We start from the raw sequence: 12,795 nt of genomic DNA on the forward strand, positions 1-12,795 counted from the left end.
TTGGGCCCAGTTCACATGTGCCAGCTGAAGACGGCAGATTCTGCCTTTCTGTGACCTTACCCCTTTGCCCCAGTTGGTGTAAGTCGGGCTCAGAGGGCACAGGGAGAAAGAGACTCAGGCTCGCCAGGGTCCAAATCCCCACTCCACCACTTTCTGCTCACTCAACCTCTCTGAGCCTCAGTTTCCTCATCAATAAAATGAAGGTCTAATCCTTCACCTTTGAAATTATTTTAGGAAGTTCATGAGGTAGTATATGCGAAGCTTCTGGTCCCATACCTGGCACACAGTGCTCTGAAAATGTCAGTTCCTTCTTCACTTCCTGCCTCCAGTCTGCTCAGGATTTAGAAGGTGCGGCCAGCTTGGCTTGGAGACCGTAACTGCGTCCTGGACTGAACTGGCCACATCAGGAACAGAAGCCATGAATCCCCGCTGTGGCGGCAACAGGCTTTGAAGCAGGAGCCCACATCCTCATTTGACAGATGAGGACTCTGATTCTCAGAAAAGTCAGGAACTTTCCCGAGGTCCCCTAGCTGGTGGTAGAGCAGGCATTAAACTGTCCTCCTTCTTTTCCCCTCCCAGGAAACCACTGCTGTCTTTCCCCTCTCCCGCAGAGTAGGGGCCAGTGGACAGGGACCTTGGTGTCCATGATCCCTTTGTAGGCACTCTGCTTTGCCCAGAACATTGCCAGGTACATTCAGATGTTTGCCTCTGTATCAGAATCTTCCCTTCCAGACTCCCTCCATCAAGCCCCAGAACAAAGAAGCAATGCGCCTCGGTTACCTCAGCCTCTTACCTATCCCCATCCCAGAGAGAAAGTCAAGGCTCTGGGCTTTGAGGATGGCCCTGAGTCCTGGCTCTGTGCCACCCCCAGGCCTCAAGCTTGGCAGTGACCACCTCATACCCCCACAGGTGTTCTACTGGACCCACCTGTCCTACCTGCCCCTGTGGATCCTTCTCATCCTCCACGGGCCCAACTTCTGGAAGTGGCTTCTGGTCCCCGGCATCTTGTTCCTCCTAGAGAAGGCCATGGGGCTGATCAAGTCCCGCATGGCACCCCTGAGTATTGTGGAAGTCAACCTCCTCCCCTCCAAGGTGCAAGGGGGGGCTTTTTCCTCTAACCCTGAGTGGCAGGTGATAGGGCAGAGCACTGGGCACCTTGTTAGACCCCAAAGAAATACACATTGGTACAACTGCAGCCCAGGGTAGTGGAGGAAACCCACACCATGCAAGACCCAGCCCAGCCTTTCAGGTATGACCCTTTAGGAATGGGAGTGATGGGACAGATAGCAAAAGGCCAGGTCCATGGAGAAAATCCCAATTCAGCTCCGTAAGAATATATTAAGTGGCTGCAAGGTTGCAAGCCTGTGATAAGTCACACAAACACTGCCTGCTCTCTAGGGAGTCAGCCCTTTCACATAGAGCAGAGCTGTATTGGAGAGAGAAGCAGAGTGTAAGGAAGTATTAAACCCCTGTCTTTGGGAGGTCAGAGAAGCCTTCAATCAATCAATCAATCAATCAATCAATCAAGGAGGTGATGCCACCTCAGTGTTTTGAGGGTGGCATAAGAATTTTCTAGCTATGAAAGTTGGGAAAGCAAATTGGTAAGAGAAAGAATAGCTCAGGAAAGGCCCGGGGTGGTGAAGGGGCACACTGTACTTGAGGGACCTCTAGGAATTTGACTTGGCTGGAACCAAGGGAGAAGCTGGAGAGGTGGGCAGGGTGTGGCCAGGAAAGACCTCTGAGGCTTGGACCCTGCCCTGCAGGCCGCCGGAACCCCTGCACTTGTAGGAGGAGATGGTGGTGAAGTGGGGCAAACATGGACAATTCATACTCTAGCTAGATTTCTTTATTTGCTCTGTGGAAAGTGTCTTGGAGAAGAGCCATTGGGAAGCGCTAGCAAATACGAAGCCATAGCTTATGAGGCCTTGACCCTGAGGCAGCAGCCAGGGGATGGCGGGGCACCTACCACAGAAAACTCAAGAGGTAGTGCTGCATTTTGGGATGAGTAAGGAAGGAGCCAAGGCCGTCTCCCAGGTGTCAGAGTGGCACCATTGACAGAGGAAAAAGAGGCAGTGCTGGGCGGGTCAGCTCTGGACAGCTGCAGTTTGAGGACTCAGGATGCGGAAAGATGAGGCTCCCTGTGTGACTAGGCACTGGAGACAGACAGCCTCTGGTGGAGTTATATCCCACAGCCCCCTGCCTGGTGGCCTTGGGCAAGTTATTTAAACTCTCAGAGCCTCCGCTTCTTGTCCCTAAAGTGGGGAAGACCAGTATCTGTAGCAGAAGATTGCTGTGGGGCCTGGCACTCTTGCTCACTGTGCTCCTCACAGCTCTGGTACATAGTAAGTGCTCAATAAACTAGAGCTAGTGTCCAGGAGGATGCTGACGCTCAAAGAGAGAAGCCCATTGCAGTGGGATGCCAGCCAGGTGCTGACAGGAAGTGCTGTGGAAGTCTCAAGCCCAGGAGGGAGAAGTGGGGTAAAAACCCTTCAGCGCAGCACCACTGTCCTTCCCCTGAGTGTCACCCATCTCTAGGCCAGCAGGCTGGCTTCAGGGTGAGTCCCACTCAAAGGCAGAGACAGTGTCACCATTGGAGGAAGGAGTGGCCCAGGCTCTGCCCTCTCGCTCTGATGCCCCTGGCGGCTCCAGGGTAGAGAGGATGACCTGGCCTCCTTCTTCTTTCTCAGGTCACTCATCTCATCATCCAGCGGCCCCCTCTCTTCCACTATAGGCCTGGGGACTACTTGTACTTGAACATCCCCACCATCGCTCGCTATGAGTGGCACCCCTTCACCATCAGCAGTGCTCCTGAGCAGAAAGGTACGGCAGTGCCCACCACTCACCACACATGCCCAGCGCCTGCCGTGGGCCTGCTGCAGCCTGGGGCCTCGGAACATGGTGCTGACCCACGTAGAGACAGAAAGTTGTCCTCAGCTCCCTCGGAAATGGGGAAGACACGAAAACTGCTCGAGTGGGGTGGCAAGGGCTATAGCAGCTGCCCCAGAAGGTTCTGCAGGGGCCAGCTTGGTGGGATAAGTGGGGAGGCTTCTCAGACTCAAAAGATTAATAGGAGTTTACTCGGTAGGAGAGGAGGTGGGGGAAGAGGCAGAGGGGCCAGCACAAGCAAAAAGAGGAAGACCAGGGAACATGGGTCCTGGATGGGCAGGGAGTAGGGAGGTGACAACCCGGTTATTGGTGAGTCCTGCTCCCCACATGTGGAAGTACGACATTAGAGAAGCACGCCGAGGCCAGCACATAAAGCAGGGCTTATTTAAAAAGGGGTAACATAGACTTCTCCCGGGAGGGAGAAGGGGGCCATGGCTGGTATCCTGGCATCCCAAGAAGGGAGGGATCTGCCCTGTTTATATGTCCCAGGCTTCCTTTGCTCTCCTGCCCTCTTCCCCTTATCTTTCTCCTTCCTGCCTACTGTGGCCAGGCCCTGGAATGCTGGTGGCTGGCCAAAAGGTGGGAAAGGTGGGCTGAGGGGGGAAGGGAGGACGGAGCAGCCCAGGACACATTAATTAACAACCTTATGCTCCCTGTAGGAGGGGCAATTCCTGGGACAGGTTACCCTGGCAACAGGCTGGAGCAGGGGCAGGTTTTGATATGGACAGAGGAAGGGCCCTGAAGGAATTAACGTTTCAATCCCTCAGGGGACAGTCTGGCCTCCTTGATCAGACCTGACTCGATTTACCTATCCATACTGACTGCCTGTTTAATTCTGGCTTCAGAAGGAGGGATGGGTGGGGAGAGAAAGAGAAGTAATGTGGCCCACAAAGCAAATTAGAGCCAAGATGGGGCCAAGGAAAACGTTGAATGCAGAGTTGGAATTGGGATAGATGATTCAGGCAGTTGAGAGCCGTAGATGGTTTCTAAGCATGGGAGTAGCTGGCTCAGAGGAGAACGAGGCATTTTCAAGGGGGGTGGGTTTCCACACTCCCACCTGGACATGAGCATTATAGAGACCTAAGGCAGCTGAAGCCCTTGCATTCTTCTTCCCTAGCCCTGAACTTCCATTTCTTCTGGGTCCCCAGCACCCACAGGACTGCTCAGTTGTCCTTCTTTTACCCAGCTGTCCTCTGTCTCTCACCCATGCACATGCTTTCTTCAGGTCCTGGGCTGTTCTTGGGGCCAGCTCCTGACCCCTTCTCTCCTGGCCAGGCCAGCAATTAGCCTCCCACCACAGGTGGTTCCTCCAGCAGGCAAGGGTTGCTTGCACGGCTGCTCCTGCCAGGGAAGATCTCGGGTGACTCGTCACAGCAGATCCTTGCTTGGCTAAATGAGGGGGAAAGGGCACCAGGGCTTCTCTTACTCACACCACTAGAAGCTTGAGCTCCTAATGCCTCCCAGGATGCCTCCCAGCCCTGCCAGCAGAGCCTCTGGCCCAGTTCCTACAGCTCAGGTGCAGACCCAAGGCCAGGGTTCCCCACGTGAAGCTGCACAGTCTCCACCCTGGAATCACCTGGGTTGTGACCACGGGACAAAGGCAGGCTAGGGGTTAGAGAGGACATGCCATTTTTTTCCTTCCCATATTTCTCTTTTTCTGCTTTGTTGAAAATAAATGTGTATACTCTCAGAAAATTCAGACAATAGAGAAATATGTAGAGAGGAAAATTAAAATCCCTCAACTAATTTTTTTCCAAAGAAAAATCAGTGCCAGTCCTTTGGTGAACAGGCTTCCAGATCTCTCTATTCCAATACAGATAACCAGATTCAAGATGGTTTTGCGTACCTGGGGTCACACACCCATGGCTTTGCAGCCCACTTTCACTCAGTGGACAGGATGTCCTGAAGGTCTTTGCATGTTGGGGAATGTAAAGCTTTTCCCTCCTGTGGCCACATGGTATTCTGGGGTTGGATACCAAGATGTTTATCTTATGGACATGTCAAGTATTTGACCAGTTCTTTTTTTTTTTTAATTTTTTAGATGTTAATGAACCTTTATTTTATTCATTTATTTATATGTGGTGCCGAAAATTGAACCCAGTACCTCACACATGCTAGGCAAGCGCTCTGTCACTGAGCCACAACCCAGTCCTTTGACAGTTCTTTTTTTTTTTTAATTGCTTTTTAAAAGAAAAAATACATGACAGCAGAATGCATCACAATTCTTATTACACATATAGAACACAATTTTTCATATCTCTGTATATAAAGTATGTTCACACCAATTCATGTCTTCATACATGTACCTTGGATAATGATGTCCATCACATTCCACCATCATTGCTAACCCCCTGCCACTTCCCTTCGCCTCCCACCCCTCTGCCCTATCTAGAGTTTGTCTATTCTTCCCATGCTCCCTCTCCCTACCCCACTATGAGTCAGTCACCTTATATCAGAGAAAACATTTGCCATTTGTTTTTTTTGAATTGGCTAACTTCACTTAGCATTATCTTCTCCAACTGCATTCAAAAGCCATGATTTTATTCTCTTTCATTGCTGAATAATATTCCATTGTGTACTTATGCCACATTTTTTAATCCATTTTTTAAAGAAAGGAGAGAGAATTTTTTAATATTTATTTTTTACTTTTCAGTGGACACAACATCTTTATTTTATTTTTATGTGGTTCTGAGGATCGAACCCAGCACCCCATGCATGCCAGGCAAGCACGCTACTGCTTGAGCCACATCCTCAGCCCCAAATCCATTTTTTAAATCCCACATGATGAAGATTAGAGCCTACTTTTTTTCTATTAGACACAGAGTCTCTGGTTTAATTCCTAGATCCTTGATCCACTTTGAGTTGAGTTTTGTGCATGGTGAAAGATAGGGGGTTTAATTTCATCTACTGAAGGGCATCTAAGTTGGTTCCACAGTTTAGCTATTGTGAATTGTGCTGCTATAAACATTGATGTGGCCGTGTCCCTGTAGTATGCTGTTTTTAAATCCTTTGGGTATAGACCGAGGAGAGGGATAGCTGGGTCAAATGATGGTTTTATTCCAAGTTTTCCAAGGAATCTCCATACGGCTTTCCATATTGGCTCCACCAATTTGCAGTCCTGCCAGCAATGTATGAGTGTGCCCTTTTCCCCACATCCTCGCCAACACTTATTGTTGTTTGTCTTCATAATAGATGCCATTCTGACTGCAGTGAGATGGTATCTTAGAGTAGTTTTGATTTGCATTTCTGTAATTGCTAGAGATGATGAACATTTTTTCTTATATTTGTTGATTGATTCGATATCCTCTTCTGAGAAGTGTCTGTTCAGGTCCTTGGCCCATTTACTGATTGGGTTATTTGTTTTTTTGGTGTTTAGCTTTTTGAGCTCTTTATATACCCTAGAGATTAGAGCTCTATCTGATGTGTGAGGGGGTAAAAATTTACTCCCAAGATGTAAGCTCTTTATTCACCTCACAGATTGTGTCTTTTGCTGAGAAGAAACTTTTTAGTTTGAGTCCATCCCATTCATTGATTCTTGGTTTTAATACTTGTGCTTTATTTTATCAAGGAGGTTGGGGCCTAATCCCACATGATGAAGATTAGAGCCTACTTTTTCTTCTATTAGACACAGAGTCTCTGGTTTAATTCCTAGGTCCTTGATCCACTTTGAGTTGAGTTTTGTGCATGGTGAGAGATAGGGGTTTAATTTCATTTTGTTGCATATGAATTTCCAGTTTTCCCAGCACCATTTGTTGAAGAGGCTATCTTTTTTCCAATTCATGTTTTTGGTGCCTTTGTCCGATATAAGATAATTGTAATTTTTTGGGTTAGTCTCTGTATCCTCTGTTCTGTACTATTGGTCTACCAGTCTGTTTTGGTGCCAATACCATGCTGTTTTTTGGTACTATTGCTTTGTAGTATAGTTTAAGGTCTGGTATAGTGATGCCACGTGCTTCACTCTTCCTGCTAAGGATTGTTTTAGCTATTCTGGGTCTCTTATTTTTTCCAGATGAATTTCATGATTGCTTTTTCTATTTCTATGAGGAATGCCATTGGGATTTTGAATGGAATTGCATTAAATCTGTATAGTGCTTTTGGTAATATGGTCATTTTGATAATATTAATTCTGCATATCCAAGAGCAAGGTAGATCTTTCCGTCTTCTAAGGTCTTCTTTGATTTCTTTATTTAGGGTTCTGTAGTTTTCATTATATAGATCTTTCACCTCATTTATTAAGTTGATTCCCAACTGTTTTTTTGTTTTTTTTTTTTGAGGCTGTTGTAAATGGGGTAGTTTTCCTCATTTTCTTCTCAGAAGATTTTTCACTGATATTCAGAAATGCCTTTGATTTATGGGTGTTGATTTTATAACCTGCTACTTTGCTGAATTCATTTACTAGTTCTAGAAGTTTTCTGGTGGAGCTTTTTGGGTCTTCTAGTTTTAGAATTATATCATCAGCAAATAATGCTAATTTAAGTTCTTTTCCTATACATATCCCTTTAATTTCTTTCATCTGTCTAATTACTCTGGCCAATGTTTCAAGAACTATGTTAACTAGAAGTGGTGAAAGAGGGTATCCCTGTCTTGTTCCAGTTTTTAGAGGGAATGCCTTCAATTTTTCTCCATTTAGAATGATGTTGGACCTGGGGCTTAGTGTAGATAGCCTTTACGATGTTGAGCTATGTTTCTGTTATCCTTAGTTTTTCTAGTGTTTTGAACATGAAGGGGTACTGTATTTTGTCAAATGCTTTCTCTGCATTTATTAAGATGATCATATTATTCTTATCTTTGAGTCTATTGATGTGATGAATTTCATTTATTGATTTCCTTATGTTGAACCAAACTTGCTTGCATCCCTGGGATGAATCTCATTTGATCATGGCACACAATCTTTTTGATATGTTTTTGTATTCAATTTGCCAGAATTTTATTGAGAATTTTTGCATCTATGTTCATTACAGATATTGGTCTAAAGTTTTCTTTCTTTGATGTCTTTGCCTGGTTTTGGAATCAGGGTAATATTGGCCTCATAGAATGAGTTTGGAAGTGCTGCCTCTTTTTTCTATTTCCTGAAATAAATTGAAGAGTATTGGTATTAGTTCTTCTTTAAAGGTCTTGTAGAACTCAGCTGTGTATCCATCTGGTCCTGGGGTTTTCTTGGTTGGTAAGCTTCTGATGGCATCTTCTATTTCATCACTTGATATTGTGTATTTCTGTTAAATTGTGTATTTCTTCCTGATTCAATCTGGGCAAGTTCTATGACTTAAGAAATTTGTTGATGCCTTCAATATCTTCTATTTTATTGGAGTATAGGTTTTAATAATAATATCTATTTATCCTCTGTATTTCTGTAGTGTCTGTCGTGATATTATCTTTTTCATCACATATGCTGGTAATTTGATTTTCTCTCTCTCCTTCTCTTCATTAGCATAGCTAAGGGTCTGTCAATTTTATTTATTTTTTCAAAGAACCAACTTTTTGTTTTATCAATTTTTTCAATTGTTTCTTCTGTTTTGATTTCATTGATTTCAGCTCTAATTTTAATTATTTCTTGCCTTCTACTGCTTTTGCTGTTGATTTGTTCTTCTTTTTCTAGGGCTTTGAGATGTAAAGTGAGGTCATTTATTTATTGACTTTTTCTTTTTTTAAGGAATGAACTCCATGCAATGAACTTTCCTCTTAGAACTGCTTTCATAGTGTCCCAGATATTTTGATATGTTGTATCTATGTTCTCATTTACCTCTAAGAATTTTTTAATCTCCTCTTCGATGTGTTTTGTAACCTATTATTCATTCAATAACATATTGTTTAATCTTCAGGTGTTAGAGTATTTTAATTTTTTTGTCGTTGATTTCCAATTTTATTCCATTATGATCTGATAAAATACATGGTAGTATATCTACTTTTTTTGTATTTGCTAAGAATTGCTTTGTGGCATAGTATATGGTCTATTTTAGAGAAGGATCCATGTGCTGCTGAGAAGAAAGTGTATCTGCTTGATGCAGGTTGAAATATTCTATATATGTGAGTTAAGGCTAAGTTATTGATTATATTATTGAATTCTATAGTTTCTTTATTCAACTTCTGTTTCAAAGATATATCCAGTGGTGAGAGAGGTGTGTTAAAGTCACCCAAGATTATTGTGTTGTGATCAATTTGACTCTTGAACTTGAGAAGAATTTGTTTGATGAACATAGTTGAACCATTGTTTGGGGCATATATATTTATGATTGTTATGTCTTATTGGTGTATAGTTCCCTTGAGCAGTATGTAATGTCTGTCTTTATCTCTTTTGTTTAACTTTGGCTTGAAGTCTACTTTATTTGATACGAGGATGGAAACCCCTGCTTGCTTCTGCAGTCCATGTGAGTGGTATGATTTTTCCCAATCTTTCAGCTTCGGTCTGTGTATTTCTTTTTGTATCAGATGAATCTCCTGGAGGCAAAATATTATTGGGTCTTTTTTTTTTTTAATTAAATCTGCTAACCTATGTCTTTTGATTGGTGAGTTTAAGCTATTAACATTCAGGGTTACTATTGAAACATGGTTTGTATTCCCAGCCATATTTGTTTATTTTTGTTATTTAACTTGACATGATTTTCTTCTTTGATTAGTTTTTTCCTTTAGGGTACTACCTTCCTCTGCTGATTTTCATTGTTGTTTTTTGTTTCCTCTTCATAGAATATTTTTCCAAGGATGTTTTTAGTGTCAGTTTTATAGCTATAAATTATTCTAACTTTTGTTTATCATGGAAGGTTTTTATTTCATCTTCAAATCTAAAGCTTAATTTTGCTGGATACCAGATTTCTTTCAGAGCTTGATTTATGTTGTTCCAGGATCTTCTAGCTTTCAGGGTCTGGAATGAAAAATCTGCCGTTATTCTAATTAGTTTTCCCCTATATGTAATCTTATTCCTTTCTCTTGTGGCTTTTAAAATTCTCTCCTAATTCTGTATGTTGGGCATTTTCATTATAATGTGCCTTGGTGTGGATCTGTTGTGATTTTGTACATTTGGCATTCTGTAGGCTTCTTGAATTTGGAATTCCAATTCATTCTTCATGTTTGGAAAGTTTTTTGATATTGTGTCCTTGAATAGATTGTTCATTCCTTTGGTTTGGACCTCTATACCTTCCTCTATCCCAATAACTCTTAGATTTGGTCTTTTTATGCTCTCCCATATTTCTTGAATATTCTGTTCATGTGGTCTATGTTCTTTTCAAGATTATATATTTTGTCTTCATTGTCTGATGTCCTGTCTTCCAAGTGGTCTACCCTGTTGGTGAAGTTTTCATTTGAGCTTTTAATTTGATTTATTATTTCTTTCATTTCAAGAATTTCTGTTTTTTTTTTAAAAATACATATTTAGTTGTAGTTAAACACAATACCTTTACTTTAGTTATTTATTTTCTTTATGTGGTGCTGAGGATCGAACCCAGTGCCTCACACATGCCAGGCAAGTGCTCTACCACTGAGCCACAACCCCAGCCCTCTGTTTTTTTTTTTTTTTTTTTTTTTTAAAGAACCTCTATCTCCCTGTTGAGGCCATCTTTTGCTTCTTGAATTTGTTTATGTAGCTCCTTGTTGAAATGATCTTTCACTGCTTGTATTTGCTCTCTTATATCTTCCTTGAGTTCACAGAACATTTTATCCATGTACATCCTAAACTCCTTCTCTGTCCTTTCTCCTGCTGTGGCTCCCAATGACTCTAATGATATGGTGCATTTGTTTGGGGCACTTTCTTCCCTTGTCTTTTCATGTTGCTCCTGTGTCTTCCTTTCCAGCTCTGTGGGTCTAGATTGTTATTGTCTTTACCCTGTAGGTTTGTAGTTCTCTTGTAGGGTTCCAAGACCTCACTTTTGTGGGGAAGGACAATGTTAACAGATCCCAATATCAACAATGTACCACCTTTGAACAATGTGTTGTTATTAAGACATTTACAGTTTAGTCTCAATGTACAGAAATGTTGGATTCAATTATTATCTAAAATATAATCAGTAGTTTTGTAAAAAGGTTTACAGTTTCTGACAGTGGACAATGAACTGGGGGTGGGGCCTAGGACGATATGCTGAGGAGGTAGGATGTGAGGATTTAGAGTTAATATATCTCAGGAAGTGGGAAGGAGAAATCTAGTGAAGAGGGTTAGTAGCAAGAGAATAGACAGGAAGTAAGTTAGGGTAGGCAAGTACGTGAGATGCCAGTAGAGTACATAAAACGAACACACATGTATTTAGAAATACAGATGTCAAAACTGTAAAATTTGGAGGGGGAAAGAAAAATGAAAGAATAAAAAGAAAAAAAGGGCATATACAACAGCTCTATATTATATTAATCAGATGACTCAGACCTCAAAGACCTAGTTCATGCAAACTTCTTGGTTTCACATATGTTAAGGATGTAAGGGCCGGAGGATGGAGGTATAGAAGAGAAAAAACAAATAAACAAACAAAAAACTCAAAGGAAGAAACCAAGGTTGTAGCTAGCTTTAGAGATCCATATCTTTCCCTGCTTCTCTTCCCATTCAATAGGTGGGGTCCTCTGTTGTAAGCTGGTGTCTCTGCCCTCCAGATGGTGGAGGTAACCAGGGTGGGAAAACTGGTCCTGGCGCAGGATATCTGGATGTGGGGAGTGACACCCGCCAGTCCCTGAAGGGAGACTGCACCTCACGGGTCTCTTTTTGGGACCACTCATAGGACTTGAGCCCCAGTACTATCTCCTTCTCTTGCCTGGAGATTTCCCAGTTACTGGTCTGTTAGGCTCCAGACTTTAGCCCTCTCTCCCTCTCCCCTAGTAGTTCCCAATTGAGGAAACTCTCACCCCAGGGCTCCCGTGGGCAGCTCCCTGGTTGCACCACACACCTATGTTGGGCAGCTACTGTGTTGGGTTACCACTGTTGGAGAGGGGGGAAGGTTGGAAACCTGGTACCTGGCCCCTGGAGATCCGATCTGGAAACTGCCCCCAGCTACTATGGCTAGAATGTTGAGCCAAGGTGGCGGCGGTCTGCTTTCAGCCCCTGGGTGTTGGTGAGGTCGGGGGAGTCCCCCGATGGCATTGTGCTGTGGTAGGCAGCAGCTGAGTGACCTGTGTGGGAGCAGAGCAGTCTTGGCGATCTGCAGATGTGTTGATAGGTGATTCTGCTAAGGTGCTCGCAGAGACTTGTGTGGGCTAGAACTTCCAGCTTTGGGGCCTGCTCCAATGCCAGGCGTCCTACTGGAACTCTGAGGCCCGGAGCCCTGCGGGGTCACAGTGCTAGTGATTTCTGCGGAGAGCAGCTGGATAGGCGTCCTCTAACACTCTCAGAGACGGAGTTATCCGACTAAGTGAGATCTGCAGGTGCAGAGGCAAGGGGCACAGGGCGGCTCACTCCCTTCCCTCTGCCATGTTCCGATTGACTGTGTCCCTTGACCAGTTCTTTCCAGGGTTTTATCAGGGGCTCAGCCTGGAATCTGCCCATCTCTTGAGTCCTGAGATGGGACGTCCTGTCTATTCTCATCCTCCTGCTAGGAGCCCAATGAGTCTGCTGGAACTGGTGCACAGGCCAGCTTTGATGCAGAGCTGGCTGACCTGCCTCAGGGGTGGGACAGTCAGGGAGAAGAGGCAAGGGAGCAGGGCTACAGGACCTGTGCTGCAGGCCCAAAGTTCAGGGACTCCTCACCTCTCTCCGCTTCTATAAAATACAGTCAAACCAGGTTCTATGCTTATTCATGAACTCGGACTGGGAACAAAGGAGATGTTTTTATTTTCACTAACCTTGAACTGAAATGGAGCATCTTCTGCAATTACATATGCTGTCACACTAACAATACTTGTATTTTATTTTTTCAAAATAAAAGCCAGATTTTTTTTCTATCATATACAGTTGCTGCTACCTCAGGATGTCATTTATCTCCTCATTACTTCAGTGATCAGTAG

General features: G+C 43.8%; 1 protein-coding gene across 2 annotated transcripts in view; it reads left to right on the forward strand.

The window, feature by feature from the left end:
- Nox5 (NADPH oxidase 5) overlaps positions 1–12,795 on the forward strand; it is a 55,089-nt gene that overhangs the window by 12,688 nt on the left and 29,606 nt on the right. For both annotated transcript variants that reach the window (XM_076848665.1, XM_076848666.1), the window contains exons 8-9: positions 910–1,092; positions 2,688–2,820. In XM_076848665.1, coding sequence (XP_076704780.1) covers positions 910–1,092; positions 2,688–2,820 — 316 coding nt within the window. The remainder of the gene's footprint in view (positions 1–909; positions 1,093–2,687; positions 2,821–12,795) is intronic.

This window comes from Callospermophilus lateralis, chromosome 3 (genome assembly GCF_048772815.1).
Source record: "Callospermophilus lateralis isolate mCalLat2 chromosome 3, mCalLat2.hap1, whole genome shotgun sequence".
In the NCBI taxonomy this organism is placed as follows: Eukaryota; Metazoa; Chordata; class Mammalia; order Rodentia; family Sciuridae; genus Callospermophilus; species Callospermophilus lateralis.